The sequence below is a fragment of the Aspergillus pseudotamarii genome, assembly GCF_009193445.1.
Source record: "Aspergillus pseudotamarii strain CBS 117625 unplaced genomic scaffold BDV38scaffold_116, whole genome shotgun sequence".
NCBI lineage: Eukaryota > Fungi > Ascomycota > Eurotiomycetes > Eurotiales > Aspergillaceae > Aspergillus > Aspergillus pseudotamarii.
Genome location: NW_022475130.1, coordinates 22,579 through 36,739, shown reverse-complemented (window position 1 = coordinate 36,739; position 14,161 = coordinate 22,579). Strand labels below are relative to the sequence as shown.

General features: G+C 47.4%; 4 protein-coding genes across 4 annotated transcripts; 1 reads left to right on the top strand and 3 right to left on the bottom strand.

Moving 5' to 3' along the window:
- Window positions 1-389: 389 nt before the first annotated feature.
- On the bottom strand, window positions 390-5,937 carry pld3 (phospholipase D; the record flags this gene model as incomplete). Its single annotated transcript, XM_032061107.1, has 2 exons — window positions 390-459; window positions 521-5,937. The coding sequence occupies 2 exons, from the start codon at window positions 5,935-5,937 to the stop codon at window positions 390-392; spliced, it is 5,487 nt and encodes a 1,828-aa protein (XP_031907370.1).
- Window positions 5,938-6,683: 746 nt separating this feature from the next.
- On the top strand, window positions 6,684-8,015 carry BDV38DRAFT_264843 (uncharacterized protein). The gene is made up of 2 exons (XM_032056315.1): window positions 6,684-7,212; window positions 7,272-8,015. The coding sequence occupies exons 1-2, from the start codon at window positions 6,825-6,827 to the stop codon at window positions 7,991-7,993; spliced, it is 1,110 nt and encodes a 369-aa protein (XP_031907369.1). The 5' UTR covers window positions 6,684-6,824; the 3' UTR covers window positions 7,994-8,015.
- A 335-nt stretch (window positions 8,016-8,350) lies between these two features.
- On the bottom strand, window positions 8,351-9,544 carry BDV38DRAFT_264838 (60S ribosomal protein uL15). Its single transcript, XM_032056314.1, has 3 exons — window positions 9,360-9,544; window positions 9,010-9,208; window positions 8,351-8,805 (listed from the first exon to the last, which is right to left on the bottom strand). The coding sequence occupies exons 1-3, from the start codon at window positions 9,389-9,391 to the stop codon at window positions 8,587-8,589; spliced, it is 450 nt and encodes a 149-aa protein (XP_031907368.1). The 5' UTR covers window positions 9,392-9,544; the 3' UTR covers window positions 8,351-8,586.
- On the bottom strand, window positions 9,545-12,875 carry chl1 (DNA helicase). Its single transcript, XM_032056313.1, has 6 exons — window positions 12,304-12,875; window positions 12,083-12,249; window positions 11,384-12,025; window positions 10,665-11,330; window positions 10,438-10,608; window positions 9,545-10,375 (listed from the first exon to the last, which is right to left on the bottom strand). Exons 1-6 carry the CDS (start codon window positions 12,440-12,442, stop codon window positions 9,665-9,667), a joined length of 2,496 nt encoding a protein of 831 aa, XP_031907367.1. The 5' UTR covers window positions 12,443-12,875; the 3' UTR covers window positions 9,545-9,664.
- Window positions 12,876-14,161: the final 1,286 nt, after the last annotated feature.

Sequence of the window (14,161 nt, the reverse complement as noted above, 5' to 3'; positions counted from 1 at the left end):
ATCAATATTTCTAGTATTTGCAACACAAAACAAGATCACTATGAATTGGAAAGCAAAAGATAGACCGAAGATAGAACGCCTGCAATACCGAAGTATCAGGAAGGCAGGTACAAATGTTAAATTAATAGTAGTTATTACGCGAGATAGGGGCAGATTCACACCTTTGGCTGTTTAGAAGTTAGAGAATTACGAGCACAAGAGTAACGTTGAAAGCCACAATCGCCGAGCACATCATGACTAAACATTGCTGCTTCACTAATATGCCTAGAGTCCCACAAAGGGAGGTGGATGAATTAGAGGTACACAGAGGACACGCAGTGCATTAATTACTGCACAATAATCAGCAACCTGCCTTTAATAGTGAAGAAGTCAAAAAGAAAGATAACTTACTAGATTTCCAAGGGTGAAAGTTGGTCAAGTGTGTACAGCCAGTTTCCACCTTGTTCTTCTTTTTCGAGCCTAGCTCAAGCAGTTAGTACATGGAATTATCGTTTATAATGCAGCAAAAGGTTCAACTAACCAATCATAAGGCCAAAGAATCAAATGTCCTTGAACCTGGTTCAGAAGGTCCTCCGCTCGTTGTTTGTCAATCACTTCATCCAATGCATGGAACTCCCGTTTCGAGCCCAGAGTTGTAGCCCTTCGTCTACGTCGTCGTGATTGGGCCGTGGCATTTCGGTTTAAAGCCTCCGAATAATCAACGACTGGCGGATCTGAAACCTGTTTCTCATGATCTTCTCCGGAAGATCCGTTCTCATCATGTCGCCCATTTTGTAAGTTTCCAGATGCTAGTGCATCTACCGTTCTCAACCCAGTCGTCTTTTCGTCTTTAGATGACAGTGTTTCTTGTTGCTGTGTCATCTTTGGCTGCGTACGGCCGTGATCCTGGGGGTTTGCAGCTTGTCGGAGGTCAATCTTCTCAGTTGATAATTGATCCTTCTGGCCCATCGCCTGCCCTTCCGCGTTTGGGCTGGCTGCTAATACGTTAGACTGGGTTGCGAGGCCGCCTGCAATCAAGCTGGCACCTGTACCAGGTGGGCCAGTTTGCCTAGCATGAGCTGGATGAAATGCCTTAGCACTGTGTTGATTCTGCATTTCAGCAAAACGCTCCCCGTAATCAGCATAGTCCTTATACTCTTTCCAGGTCTTCACCTCGCTGTCAGGCATGCAGCGGAAAACGCTCCGGAACAAATTCGTATTTTTATCGGCAACAGCATACCAAGTGTCTAAGTAAAACACGTCGATCACCGGATCTCTCATGCAATCTTTATCAATGAATACATGTTTCATGTCTGTGCTCAGTGGGTGCGGGTACTTTGTCATGTCGAACTTTTCTTTAGAGGTGGGAACAGCACCATTGCCACTGCTCTCGGTATCATGTCCTGATAAAACTGGGTTACGGGCAGCTGACAGTCCTTCAACAACTGAATCTGGCTCATTAACATTATCTGGCAAATCAAACGATGTTTTCCTTGCTTCTTTGTCGCCATTAGCTTCTTGTGGAGGGCAATGTCTCGGTTGCTGGATGGTGCCCTTACCCTCGCTCGCAATAGGTGAGACCAAGACCTCTGACTTGTCGCCCAAGAGCTGAGAATCACGAGCTTCTCCTAAACCGGCTTGCAGAGCAGCACTGAGATGATCAGGACCATACCCGTCCACATCCTTCTTATGCTCTGGGTTGGCAGTCACTCTTGCATCTGCGGTGAGCTTCCTGTTCGACTTGAGATTAGGATTGTCACCCTGCTCCCAGTCGACGTCATGATTGAAGCTGTGTATATCTTCCGACCGCGAGAGGAATTCGTCTTGTATACGGTGCCGACGCTCGATCATGTCCCTCTCATCCTGTTTTTCAAGCATAAGTGACTCGGGATCGAGTCTCTCATGATCTCCCGGTGACTTGGAGCCCTCCTCAGCAATCTGAATCCTTCGCAATTCTTCTTCTGTCGCCATGGAATGCTCCATGAGCTCATCTACATCAATGCCAAGATGCTCTCGCATTAGGCGCATTCTTAAAGTATGGGGGAACCGTCCGACAAGGTAGGGATGACCATTCATGCTGGACCAGATCATGTCTGTATCACGCACAACAGCTGCTACCTCTGAGTCTCGCGATCCCAGCATAGACCGTTCATTGATGTTTGCAGACCCAATGATTGCAGCGCGGTCATCAACAATCATGCATTTGGCGTGGATGTAAAGCTGCTCAGTGACAAGTTGCTTCTGAGGGCCGATCTTGCCCCAGGCCCGCAGGCTGAAAAATTGAATATAATCTTCAGGTTCAATGCCCAAAGCTCGGAGTCGTCCGAATATAGATGTCTCTCCCCGGCAGATACTACGGTACTGACACATCATGATTAAACGGACGCTTGTCCCACCCTCACTGTCTACCGTATTCTGGAAACCTGGCACCAGTGGAATAACGATAACCGCACGCCATGCCTCTTTGTTCTTCGCAGCCCGAGTTATCCGCTCGACCAGGGCATCGCCTATCAGGTTCTCGATTTTCCTGCCGTCTATCTCACAGGTGCTCACAAAGAATTGGTTCTCGATATAGACGAAATGATCCGATTCTTCGATTAACTTAACATAGGCATTCATGATGCTGTGCTCAGTAATGTCGGACGTACCAGTGGACCATGCGCTGCTCGATCGTAAGATCTGAACTTCACAGGTCCCGTCTAGGCCAAGAGCTTCCAAATCCGCTGCGTCAAAATCAGGCGGAGGAAGTAGAAACGGCGTGGGCCGAGTTGGTTTTCGCTGACGCAAAATATAGTTCCACCGTTGGACAAAATGGCGAGTGAGGTCCCGAGCCGGTTGGCCGACAACATGCATTGATATATCGTGCCAGGGCATTCTGGGGATAACATTTCGATCATACATCTCTTCGTACGGTTTATCTAAATCATAGAAATCCTGAACACGTGGGTTCGAATAGTCTTTGCCAGGCCAAAGCTGGCAGTGGTCGGCATCCTTGGGGCCATCTGAAGTCTCGAATCCTGTTGGTTTGTCATCTATGAGAAGATGTTGTGGCGTATCCCACCTTCCAAAGCAAAGATCGATACCTCCCACAAAAGCCAAGGTATGATCTATTATGCACAGCTTCTCATGATGTGCCCAAAAAAAAGTATTTTGCCGAAATTGATTTGGAGATCTCTGCACAAATATATTGGGATGCAGGTCAAGAAGGGAGAACTTGGAATATTCTGAGTCAATTGGGATGGCAGAGTTGATATTTCGATACATGATGACAAATATCTTGACGCCTTCGCGAGCTTTTCGCTGGAGAAGGCGATCTAAGCGCCACTTCTGACTGATTGCAGCTGGCCGCCGCATATAAAGCTCAGGACTAAGCCACCAGTCATGAATGTATATAACATCTTTAGCCTGGTTGATCGCCCGTGACACCATCCACATGTGATCCCGAGCATCAACCAGCCACTGAGCGAAGCAATGATGGCGTACTGGAGCAAAACTTTCAAACCTATTCGGCCTTGCCCAAGGGGTATTGTTGACCATAAACCGAATAGAATCTTCAAACTGATGAAGTTGGCGCTCGTTTCTGGCCAAGAGCTTGAGTTTCCGCTCTGAATTTTCAAGCCTCAGGGTGTGATGTTGGGGATGCCTAGCCGACTCTTTTGCCGACTTTGCAAGCTCCTTTGGTTTCTGGTTTCGGATGCTGATCTTCTGGGTTTGCAGCTTGAAGAATGAGTCTATCAAGAAAACATCGTAGATATTCATCGCCTCGGGGGAATCGACACAAACGACGTAGCTATGTCTGACTAGGAACCACTTTGGCGAATGACGGTTTTTTACCATAGCAGGAGTCAAGGCCCTCCGGAAATCCAGGCCTTTCGAGGATTGTATGATCAAATACCCCTCTTTGCCATGATAGCTCCCTTCAGCAGCAAGGCGCACACCCAAGGCCGACAACTCCAGGAATTTACACAGACGATTGCTATCAGGTTTAAAGATAAGGAACCGAATCAGCTTTTGTAAATAAGATTCGAGTTTTTTTCTTTGTCTCTCCGGATAACTCTCTTTCTTGCTCGGTCCTGCATCCGCGGCGCCTAAGGCTCCAGCAGCATTTTCTGTATCGGGGTTCGTTACAGTCGACTGTCGCCGGGATATATTACCGGACGATCGCCGCCGTGACTGCTGCCTCTTCCCGGCTCTCTCATTGCCACTTGTCGCCTCGGCTGCGGTTTCATAGCCGCCGTCATCTTCTTCGTCCTCCATGTCGCTTTCTAAGCCCCGAACACCTCGAAGATAAGGAAATGCACTTCGAGGGAAACGTGGAAGATTCTGTGCACCTTCAGTATTTCGCAGTTGGATATACTTTTGCGTTCCAAAGTGTAATTTATACTTCAGATGAAGATTTGCGAAATCTCTCAGCGTTCGATGAATAATCCACTTCATCCGGGTCATACCGCTTCCATACTCGAGTTCAATCCTAAAAACAAGGTGGCGATCTCCGGAATGAGAATCGATCCTACTATCCGTTACTCGAACCTTGAGCTGCTCAAGGAGAATCGGAATACGTTTGCTGCCGTGCTCATCACGTTGAAACATGCTAGCAAGAATTAGGGCGGCCGGTACCCCCGAGGTCAGCTCGGCTAGCAGTTCGGCCGACTTCGCATGGTCAACTGTGTTGTCGGTCTTACGTCGCTGTCCAATCAGCTTCAATCCAGCCTTGATTTGCCGCCATCTTTGAGCGCTGAGGCTAGAGCCACGTTCGGCTCGATGGCGCCTCCAGGGCGCGCCAGGATTCTCGACGTTTTCCGACGGTCCTGTCATGCCAGTGAACCGCCTCAGATTGCTAGGGCGTCTCTCATCCTGATTCGGTTGTGAGTCAATCTGCCGCCCCCCGTAATTGAGTGCGCGAGTGTTAGCAAGCCAGGTGCTTCTCCGCCGCCAAGCGTTATCGCGATTAAGGCGATCCCGGCCCTCATCCTCTGACACTCCCTCACGTTGCTGCGCGTAGTCTCCAGTATTTCGTCGTGGAAAGAAGTTTGTGCGATAGTTTTCAAAGGGGGCAAATGAGCTAGGCAGGTGAAAGGAGGGCCGACCCGAGGCTTTCGGTGTGTTCGGTTCTGTTTGGGGTGTAGCATCGTTTTCTTGTTGACGACGCAGCTGCTGCTTCTTCTTCTTCTTCTTCTTCCTCTTCTGCTGCTGCTGCTGCTGCTGCTGCTGACCTTGTTGTTCTCCAGCGCTCTCTTCAGCATCGGCATCAATATCGCTCCCTTCCTCTTCTAGCGTGTTGGGGAAACGGAACTCCCCCCTTTCCGAGCCTGGGGTGGTGAGATCATGGTTAGCGTGTCTAGAATCCCCAATAGTGGCAGCACTAGCTGAGCGGGAATGAGAGGCGAACGAAGGGGAGGCAGCAAATGCCTTGAGCTTGCCGAAGATCGATTGCTTGCCCTTCAGGTCCGCATCAACATCATCCCCTGCTACGGAAGAAGGTCTTGATCGGGCAGATTCAGCGGGAGGATCGTTTTCGGTGGCTTCACCGGGAAATTGAACACTTGGTCGCCGCGATGATAGCCCATGGAGGGATGCTTGTGATTTTTGGCTCATGACCTTCTGCTGGTTGTCGAGCGAATCGTTCGGCCGTCGAGGGTTCAAAGACGTTGATTTAACCCCGGAAAAGCCATCCCATTTTTCCCATGAGCCGCCGGTCTCCCCAATATGTGGTTTTCCGCCATTTTCATCGGTAATAGTATTCGCTCTCCACTGATTTGCCTCGGCAGCAGCCTCTGCCTTTTCCCGATTGTCTGAAGGCGAATACTCAGTGCCAGTGGTACGAGTTGGAGAAGGGAAAGGCGAGGACAGTTTTGGGCCATTGGATAGAGCAAGTGGCTCTGGCTTTCCGGTGGTGAGCAGATCAGAGGAGTTTTCAGGAACCCTCATTTCTGAGGGAGGAACCGTAGAGTCGGTCATAGTGCGTACTAAGGACAAGGCATTGTTAGTTCACTACGGGAGGAGTCAGGGGCAATACAATAAGCCTACATAAGGATAAGGATCAATATGATCCTGTCAAGATTGATCATGGAAACCTCACAATGAAGTCATTCTAATGCTGTTCGAATGCGTGATTTATATTGAACAATAAGCCTAGGGGGCAACTGTCAAGCCGGGGCGTTAGAACCCAAAAGGAGCGTTGGTGTTAGTTTACGACACAAATAAGTAGTCCCGAGCCGCAGTGGAGTCCGACCCATAATTCATCCCAATCAGAAAGGGACCCGCTTTAGCGGTGGAAACCTGGGAAGGAGAGAAAGAAAGTCTGGATGTAAAAGGAGCTGTTGATCTTTGGTTATAAGTAAATTTTGATCATTTCTGAAGAATTTTGTTCTTTGATTTCTAGAACATATATGACTTAAGAAGAAGAAGAAGAAGAAGAAGAAGAAGAAGAAGAAGAAGAAGAAGAAGAAGAGGCCTCTGACTGCACCCACAATCCGTGAGCCGGTGGTTGAAAAGTAAGAGAAGCTCAAGAAGAGGTAAACTTTGATAACTGGACTCCGTATGTTAACAGCACTGAAAGACTGTTTGGGTTAAACTAGCAGGACACCTTGTGGCTGGTGAAGAGAAACAGCCACTGGCTGTGCTCCATTTTCTACCGAGGTACGGAATATGATTACAGTTCTTGGCTTTGAACTCCGCAGCTTAATGATATAAGGGAAGGCTAAGGTCACTTCGCCTGTTGCTCATCGAACCTTGGGACTCAACTTCGTGTTATTCCTCTTCCTTTTCAACTCACCTTTACAGTTGTAAAAAAAAAAAAAAAGAAAAAATAGAAATAAAGAACAGGAATAGAGAGAGAGCGAAATATGACAGACCCTCTCAAACCTTTGGATGCCGCACCCCGCATAATCCCATCACCCGTATCGCAAAAGACGTATCCAGTCGCAGGGATACTTACTACAGTATTTGGTCTTAATGAGTTACCTGCCCAAGCTTCAGAGGTTGCGTGCCTCTGGCTGCTGCACCCCCGACTAGCGACTCAGGAACGGATGGCGGGAATTGCTACAGCAGCTATCACGGACTGGAATAACCGAATAAAGACCAGCCCTGCCAATAATAGCCAGTCTGTTAAAGGCCTCATCGCTGTCGCATTTGATCAGCGAAACCACGGCACAAGGCTAGTTGATCCCATCGGAAATGAGGCATGGAAACAGGGCAACCCTCATCATGCGCAGGACATGTTTTCCATCTTTCGTGAGTGCCCCGCATTTTCAGAATGAAGGTTCCCACATCTGATTTATTTGGAATTTAAGAGGGCACTGCGCGGGATGTTTCCCTTTTGATTGATTATCTCCCATCTTTCGTGTTCCCTCACTCTGAGCACAAGATCACCAAAAACCTCGTACTTGGTGTTTCCCTAGGTGGGCATGCAGCGTGGAGCTGTATTCTACACGAGCCACGTATTACTGCCGGCGTGATTATCATTGGTTGTCCCGACTATGTGAATCTCATGGCCGATCGTGCGAGACTGTCGAAACTCCCAGCATGGACAAGCAGTGACCCGCCGGGCTCCCAGTTCTTGGGTTCTGAAGCGTTTCCTGCGTCTCTCCTAGACACCGTCCGTAATTATGACCCGGCCAGTCTGTTCTTGAGCTATATGGACAAGAAGAAGAGTGTTGAGCCTCTACGGAACCGTACCTTGCCGGAGCCGGATGAGAAAGAGAAGCAGGCTCTACAGCCGCTGTTGGCCCGCTGCCTAGCAGGCAAAAGGATACTTAATCTTTCTGGCGGTGTGGATAAACTGGTTCCATACCATCGAGGAGAGGCCTTCTTAACTTGGCTGAAAGAAGCAGTTTCCCCCAACGGCTGGTTTTCCAAGGGTGCGGTGACTCTAGAAGATGTTATTGACGAGAGCGCGGCGCATGAGGTGACGCCCAAGATGGTTGACGAAGCAGTGCGGTTCATTAGTGATACTCTCGCTGCCAATGACGAGGATTTAAAGAAGTCTGGATTTATTCGTGAATCCAGAATATAATTGGATTATAGAGCGGTTTAAGTGCACAATGATAGACTGTGTGATCCTGATCGATACCATCTGATATCAGCAACCCCCATACTAACGTGCGCCCGAACCTATGTGCCTAAAGAGAAGCGGCCTTGCCGCCCACGGACGTTGTTCCACATGAGTATGGTATGTAGATATAACAGTAGATGAGTGTAAAAGAGTAATTCCAAGAGGTGCTACCTGGTTTAGACGCGTTGCAGCAACTATCCAGCCAACCAGGGAAGGGCGTATCTCTGAAATTCAGGTAAGGTTCGGCTTCTATCTTACAGCGATTGTTGCCAAGGGTCGTATTGCCTGGGACGGCTTTAGGTTTAGAAAAAGCGAAAAGAAATCCTCCTTTATGGTATTTTGTGAGATAGTGAGATCGTAAGGGTGTCTGGAGGCTATGCTATGCTCATCACAAACAAAAACCCTTGGTTTTGTAAATACACGGATCCCTGTGCCCGATCCGCGGCCCCCATGTTCGAGTCCTTATTCCTTTCGATAGAAATCGAGCCTCAATTACGCCGACCATAGCTAGCGCAGCACCTTGGCCTTCTCCAGGTAGCAAAGTAATCCACATTTTAGGCAACCAACTCAACGACACCACCGGCTTCCTTGATCTTCCGCTCAGCATCCCGACTGAAATACCTGGCACGGACGACGATGGGGATCTCGGGGATGCGGCCCTTGCCGAGAACCTTGGAGTAGCCAAGAGGGAGGAGGTCGATAACGGGAGCAGTGTCGGTCTTCTGGCCGCTCACGTAGGCGTCACGCTGTTCAGCGGGAACGAGGGACCACAGCTAAACCAAGAGTTCACCAATCAGTTACATATTCATCACAGCCATGGTAAATTTCCTGCTTCCTTCATTATTGCCAATTGATCCAATTTTTTCTTGCTCAAAGCGTCCTTTGTTTTTCATGCCACATATGCACTTCACACAAGCCGATCCTCGTCTTTATCTCCGTCCATCGTTGTCTACGGCGATGTTCGCAACTCCACGTACCTTGTCGAGGTTGATCACGGGCTTCCAGAACTGCTGGTTGGTCTTGTGGAAGTACCTCATACCAACCTTACCGAAATAACCGGGGTGGTACTTGTCGAGGTTAGTACGGTGGTGGTGCTGACCACCGGCCATACCACGACCACCGGGGTGCTTGCGGTGCTTGCCGATACGACCGTAGCCGGCGGATACATGACCGCGGCTATAAGAGAGAGAAATGCAAGTCAGCTTCGTCTTGTCCCATTCTTTGATAATTTCGATATAGGAGCCGGGATTAGCCTGTCGCATTTCACCACGACAAACAAGAACGTTCGACCATCCTAAGCGATAAAAGAAAGAGCTTTTCGACTCACGATTTCCTTGTCTTCGAGAAACGGGTAGGCATCTTGTCGACGGTGGTGTACTCGACAAGACCGGTCTGAGTGTTTGGCGATGGGGGATGCGATCGTGTGTGCTGGTCGCTCAGATGTTGAAATCAAGGCCTGGAGGCGGCGGCTCTAGATTGTGCGCTAACTTCGCTTGCCCTAAGTAGGGTCAACCCTCCCCGTCTTGGCATTAACCACGTGATTCGCATCGTTTTGTATCTAGTACTCGAAAAGATGAAAGACCAATAATTTCTTAGAAGCCTTCGTATTAAGCATGTGTAAATTAATTTTTATTATGCTTGATTGGTCCGTTGTGCCACAAAGAACTTCGAAAGACTACCTACTGTTGCTCTAGCTGGCCGCAGAGTGGAACTGCTCGCCATGCTCTGTTTTATCCAAGCGGGCAGTTTCCCTTGTATAGCGGGTTTATCGTAACGTCTATCCATCAAAACGATGGCAGCATAATCATTACGATGTCTAATAGCTCTCCCAATACACTGATTGACTGCCCGCATGCAGGAGTTCTCATAGAAATCCTTTCCCGCAGCTTTTGCGGCCAACTGCCGGTTTGCCTCGGAGCCCGAGTTCTCCTTGTAGGCTTTTTGTTCAACATACTGGATCTTTGCTTGCCAAACCGCACTGCGTATATTTGGAAAGGGCAAGCCAACAATCAACACACCTCTTCCCAACCTGTCAGAAAAGTTGATACCCTCTGACAACTTCCCACCTACCACGGAAAGAAGTAAGGCCCCTCGTCCTGACCCAACAATACTTGCATATTCTTGCAAAAGCCCCTCAATGCTCATAGTCATATCTCGTGACTCATGCAGAATAGTCTTTTTCTGCTCAATCACGTCATAAACAGTACGATTCTTCTCTCCTGCAAGGGGTCTTTTCCATATGCTCAACACTCGACTTAGATAGTCATAACTTGGGAAAAAGGCAACAACACCATCTGGAATAACCTGGCACAGAGCAGCCATAGTTCGTCCCAGGTCAACTACCTGTGCACATGCATAGATTAGATCGTGGAAATAGAAGGGTTACCCAAGCTAAGAATCCATACCATCCGTTCTGAATCCCGTGTATCAAAGGTGAAGTCGAATTCTGTACCTGTAATCCCTTTACCTAGGACTTGTGCGATTAAATTCTCTGGGGGAATGACATGACCATAACTAAAGATGTCCAGGCGACTCGACGGCACGTACGGGAACAAATGGTTTATGTAGTCCGTCATCTGTATGTCCTTGTCAACTAATGAGAAAAGGGCGTGCTAGTTAGAAACTAACATACAGGTGACATAGTTCCACCAGCTAATATAACAGCCCTTGCATCATCAACAATTTCGCGAAATTGATTCATTGGGTCGAGGAGCATATATTTTAACTGAATATCACCCTGGGCCTTTATATAGAACAGTTTACCTTCTGCTGAGAGGTTCATCAATGGTAGGAGAAAGCTCTGTATATGGAATAAGACCGGTGTTGAAGGCTTTCTGTCTGCTTGACGGTCTGCTTGCTCTCGGGAGAATTCGGCATAACCATCAACCTTCCTCGCTAGCTTACTCTCATGTAAATATCGACATAACTTGTAAGGGTTGATCTGGTCGACGCCTTTCCCAGACATGAGATCTGATGGCTGAACAGGACCTTCGGGAGCTTGACTTCTTTCGAGAATTGTTTTGAGGTGGTCAGTGATCGAGGTGACAAGTCGGATAACCTGTGCGATATAGTTTCGGTTCTTTCCTTTCAGTCGAGTTTTAAACTTTCGTGCGTATGTTGTCAACTGGAATATAGAGGTTTGCAGCTCCGAGAGTGTGATTGTTACCGAATGAATGTTGGATATAGCGTCCATCAAATTATGAGCCTCGTCAATAACAACGACATGACCCTTTATGGATAGACCAAGAGCGTCTCTAGCTGACCGCTGAAGTAACAAGGGATACGGAAGCGTCACGATCTTTCAAGTATTAGCAACGGGTGTCCAGCATACAGGTTCTGTGAGCAACCCACCTCACTATGCTTGGTGACTGAGCGGGACGCGTAGTAGGGACATATTCCAATATTCTTCCCTAATTTCCCTATATCCTCGATATCCTTAACTGTGGCTAGTACGTGATCCCGAAACTGTAAAACCTGCGCCTCATTCTCATTTGACGGTAGGAACGGGCATTTCTGTTCTGCAGTAACACCTGGCTGCTGCATATCTAAGCAGCGTTCACTGATTGCTGTTACATTATCCAAGGAAGACACTCGAGGGTTTATGCACAAATTTTTCCGAGACCCGAGGGATAAGTACCTCACACCTTCCTGGAGTCCATCTGGGTCCGCCAGTCCTTCACAAAAGTCCTTCGGTATGCTCGAAGGTATATTGACTCTTCGTAATTCGCTTGCAAATTGTGTTAATTGGGAGTGTGTCCTCGAGCAGTAAAATATCTTGATATCTTCATCCCCATAATCTTCGTCTTGTCTGGAATGTGCCGAGGATTTGTGTTGGAAACGTTTCAATAACTCTAGCGTGCCAGTGGAAAGGCCACTTGAATAATCAGTCTGTTTCTGTGAGGAACTCTTCTCTTCGCCTTCGCTGTCGTACTCATCCAATGCGAAATTATCCTCGGTCTGTGCATCTGAAGCCCTAGAAGGCACATCGAGCTTCTAAGCCGGCATTTCAGCAAGGAATTTGCCTCCTCAAGAAACTGATAGCTACCATACCTGTCGTTTGCGCGGTCCGCTCGAGTTCTCCAAAGCAACTTTTTGCTTCTCTTCGTTACTTCTTGCTTTTGCCAATCGTACCTCAAGTTCTTTCCTTTTTTCCGAAATAGCGCGACTGGATTCCCGTTTTGCATACTCCAGCATCCATTCCGGTTCACTGTCATCACCTGTGAGATTATGTATTAGACCAGATCCCTGTAATGCCTAAATGATAGGCTAACATGTAGTGTTGTTGACAGTTTCCTGGAAAACTTTGCGTTGATGGTCTCGTAGCCAAGTCAAAGAGCCGCATATTATGCTCAAAGATTTTCCCTGGTGCAGACAAGTCTCAGTAATTGAACAAGTGCTCATTGTCAGCATGATATTTAGTCTTTCGCTAATCTACATTTGGTTACTTCTACAACGGCAGATATCCACCAAGAATGGAAGTAGAATCAACAACTAGTCCAAAGTTTAACTCACAGTGCCTATATCACCAGGGGCGTCAGAAGAGCCTCAATTCAAAACGAAAGGCCAACTTACCAGTAGGGGACTCAAAGACAGCGACTTTACCATTTTCGATACAAGAGTACAAGGCCCGCATGAACTGGAGCTGAATGTCATATGGCGAATAAGGATGGTGGAACTCTTCTGCCTGGAGTTCCATGATTCTTGTAGGAGACAGCGGTCACACGTTCAACAGGTATTACGGAGTAGTACATCAGAGGCTCAAGCTCAGTATGGGTCCAATGTGCTAGCCGAAGAGGAGCAGGGGCAAAGGGAAACGAAAAGGAAAGGGAAACCGATATTAAAAAAAAAAAAAAAAAAAAAAAAAAAAAAAAAAAAAAAAAAAAAAAAAAAAAAAAAAAAAAAGAGAGAGAGAAAGAAAAGAAAGGGGGGCGGGGAAGATGATACTACTACGTAGTAGAAAGCCTGGGCAATAAAAAGAGGTGAAAATGGGGGCGGTAAGATAAGTATCTTTCATACTTCGTGCTGTCTGCGACTCCGGAGTACTAGGCACTCTGTGTCCACTGTCCATAGTAGACTCCATAGCACACACATACAGGTCACACACCTACTTTACTCCGTATCTATCCATGATAACACCAGTTCATAATAATATCGAGACCTAAAGACGCACAAGGAAGACTACGGAGTACGTCCTCCGTATGTTTTCAACATGAGGCTGGGAAGAGCGGAAGAGCGGAAGGGCTGTTATTGCGGTCTCTGAAGTTGCTTCCAAAGAAGCAACGAATACTACAGAGCACGAATCTTCAATACTAGTAGGCAATCATATGCCAAGAAGTGCCAAGTTTTCTTTTAAGATAAAACAAAAATATACTCTGTACTCTGTATGAATTATTTAACACAGGAGAATTTGCCCATTATGTACCCATCTCTATCTAAAAGATGATTATGTGCTCCATACTGGTCTATCGTTCAGTAGCAGTAATAATTTTGTTTCTTACTTGCCGTTCTAGGGTGACAAGGGCACATGGTAGGCTTGGTTCTATGCATGTATGTACTTTACACAGGTACCAAACTGCCAGTACCAGGTAAGCTGACATTTCCCTCTACAGAGTACCATAGAGGGGGAAAGGATGACGAAAGTCAAAAATACTGTCCAATTTATAGTAATTAATTATCAATTTCTTCTTACCCCACCCAGCCCATACTAAGATACGTACGATACGTCTGTGATTCAACACTTGGGACCCTCCTCCATCTCTCCCCCATCCTCCATTCGATTTTCGCTCTTTCGTCTGACAGTTCTTACTGGGTACACTCCTGTCACCAGTGGGTTTCCTGATATCTCTCTCTTTGTCGCTAGATAACGAGCAGGTCCCCTGAAGTTCTTCCGACGTGTTCTCGCCGTCTTGCCTGGGTCCTTCGGCAATAAAACTCCCCCCACAGATGGCCCTCTTTATTTTCTTTTTATTCCCTTTTTGATTACGTACCAAAGAACCGTTGAGTCTGGAGAGCCTAATCGTATTATTAGCTCTAGTCTGACTCTCAAACCCAAAATAATTGGTAAGACCAACGAAGGACAAGAACGGAAAAGAAAAGCCCAATAGTCCAGGGAGTTCTCTTAAATTATTT

What these genes read in the sequence shown, in the direction of transcription:
- BDV38DRAFT_264843 (XM_032056315.1), top strand. Translation starts at nt 6,825, where the DNA reads ATGACAGACCCTCTCAAACCTTTGGATGCCGCACCCCGCATAATCCCA. An exon ending in GGACATGTTTTCCATCTTTC is followed by an intron (nt 7,213 to 7,271) that starts GTGAGTGCCCCG and finishes TTGGAATTTAAG; the next exon opens with AGGGCACTGCGCGGGATGTT.
- BDV38DRAFT_264838 (XM_032056314.1), bottom strand. Translation starts at nt 9,391, where the DNA reads ATGCCTACCCGTTTCTCGAAGACAAGGAAATC. An exon ending in TTCTCGAAGACAAGGAAATC is followed by an intron (nt 9,209 to 9,359) that starts GTGAGTCGAAAA and finishes TCTCTCTTATAG; the next exon opens with CCGCGGTCATGTATCCGCCG. An exon ending in CCGTGATCAACCTCGACAAG is followed by an intron (nt 8,806 to 9,009) that starts GTACGTGGAGTT and finishes CTCTTGGTTTAG; the next exon opens with CTGTGGTCCCTCGTTCCCGC.
- chl1 (XM_032056313.1), bottom strand. Translation starts at nt 12,442, where the DNA reads ATGCTGACAATGAGCACTTGTTCAATTACTGAGACTTGTCTGCACCAG. An exon ending in AACTGTCAACAACACTACAT is followed by an intron (nt 12,250 to 12,303) that starts GTTAGCCTATCA and finishes ATAATCTCACAG; the next exon opens with GTGATGACAGTGAACCGGAA. An exon ending in GCGGACCGCGCAAACGACAG is followed by an intron (nt 12,026 to 12,082) that starts GTATGGTAGCTA and finishes ATGCCGGCTTAG; the next exon opens with AAGCTCGATGTGCCTTCTAG.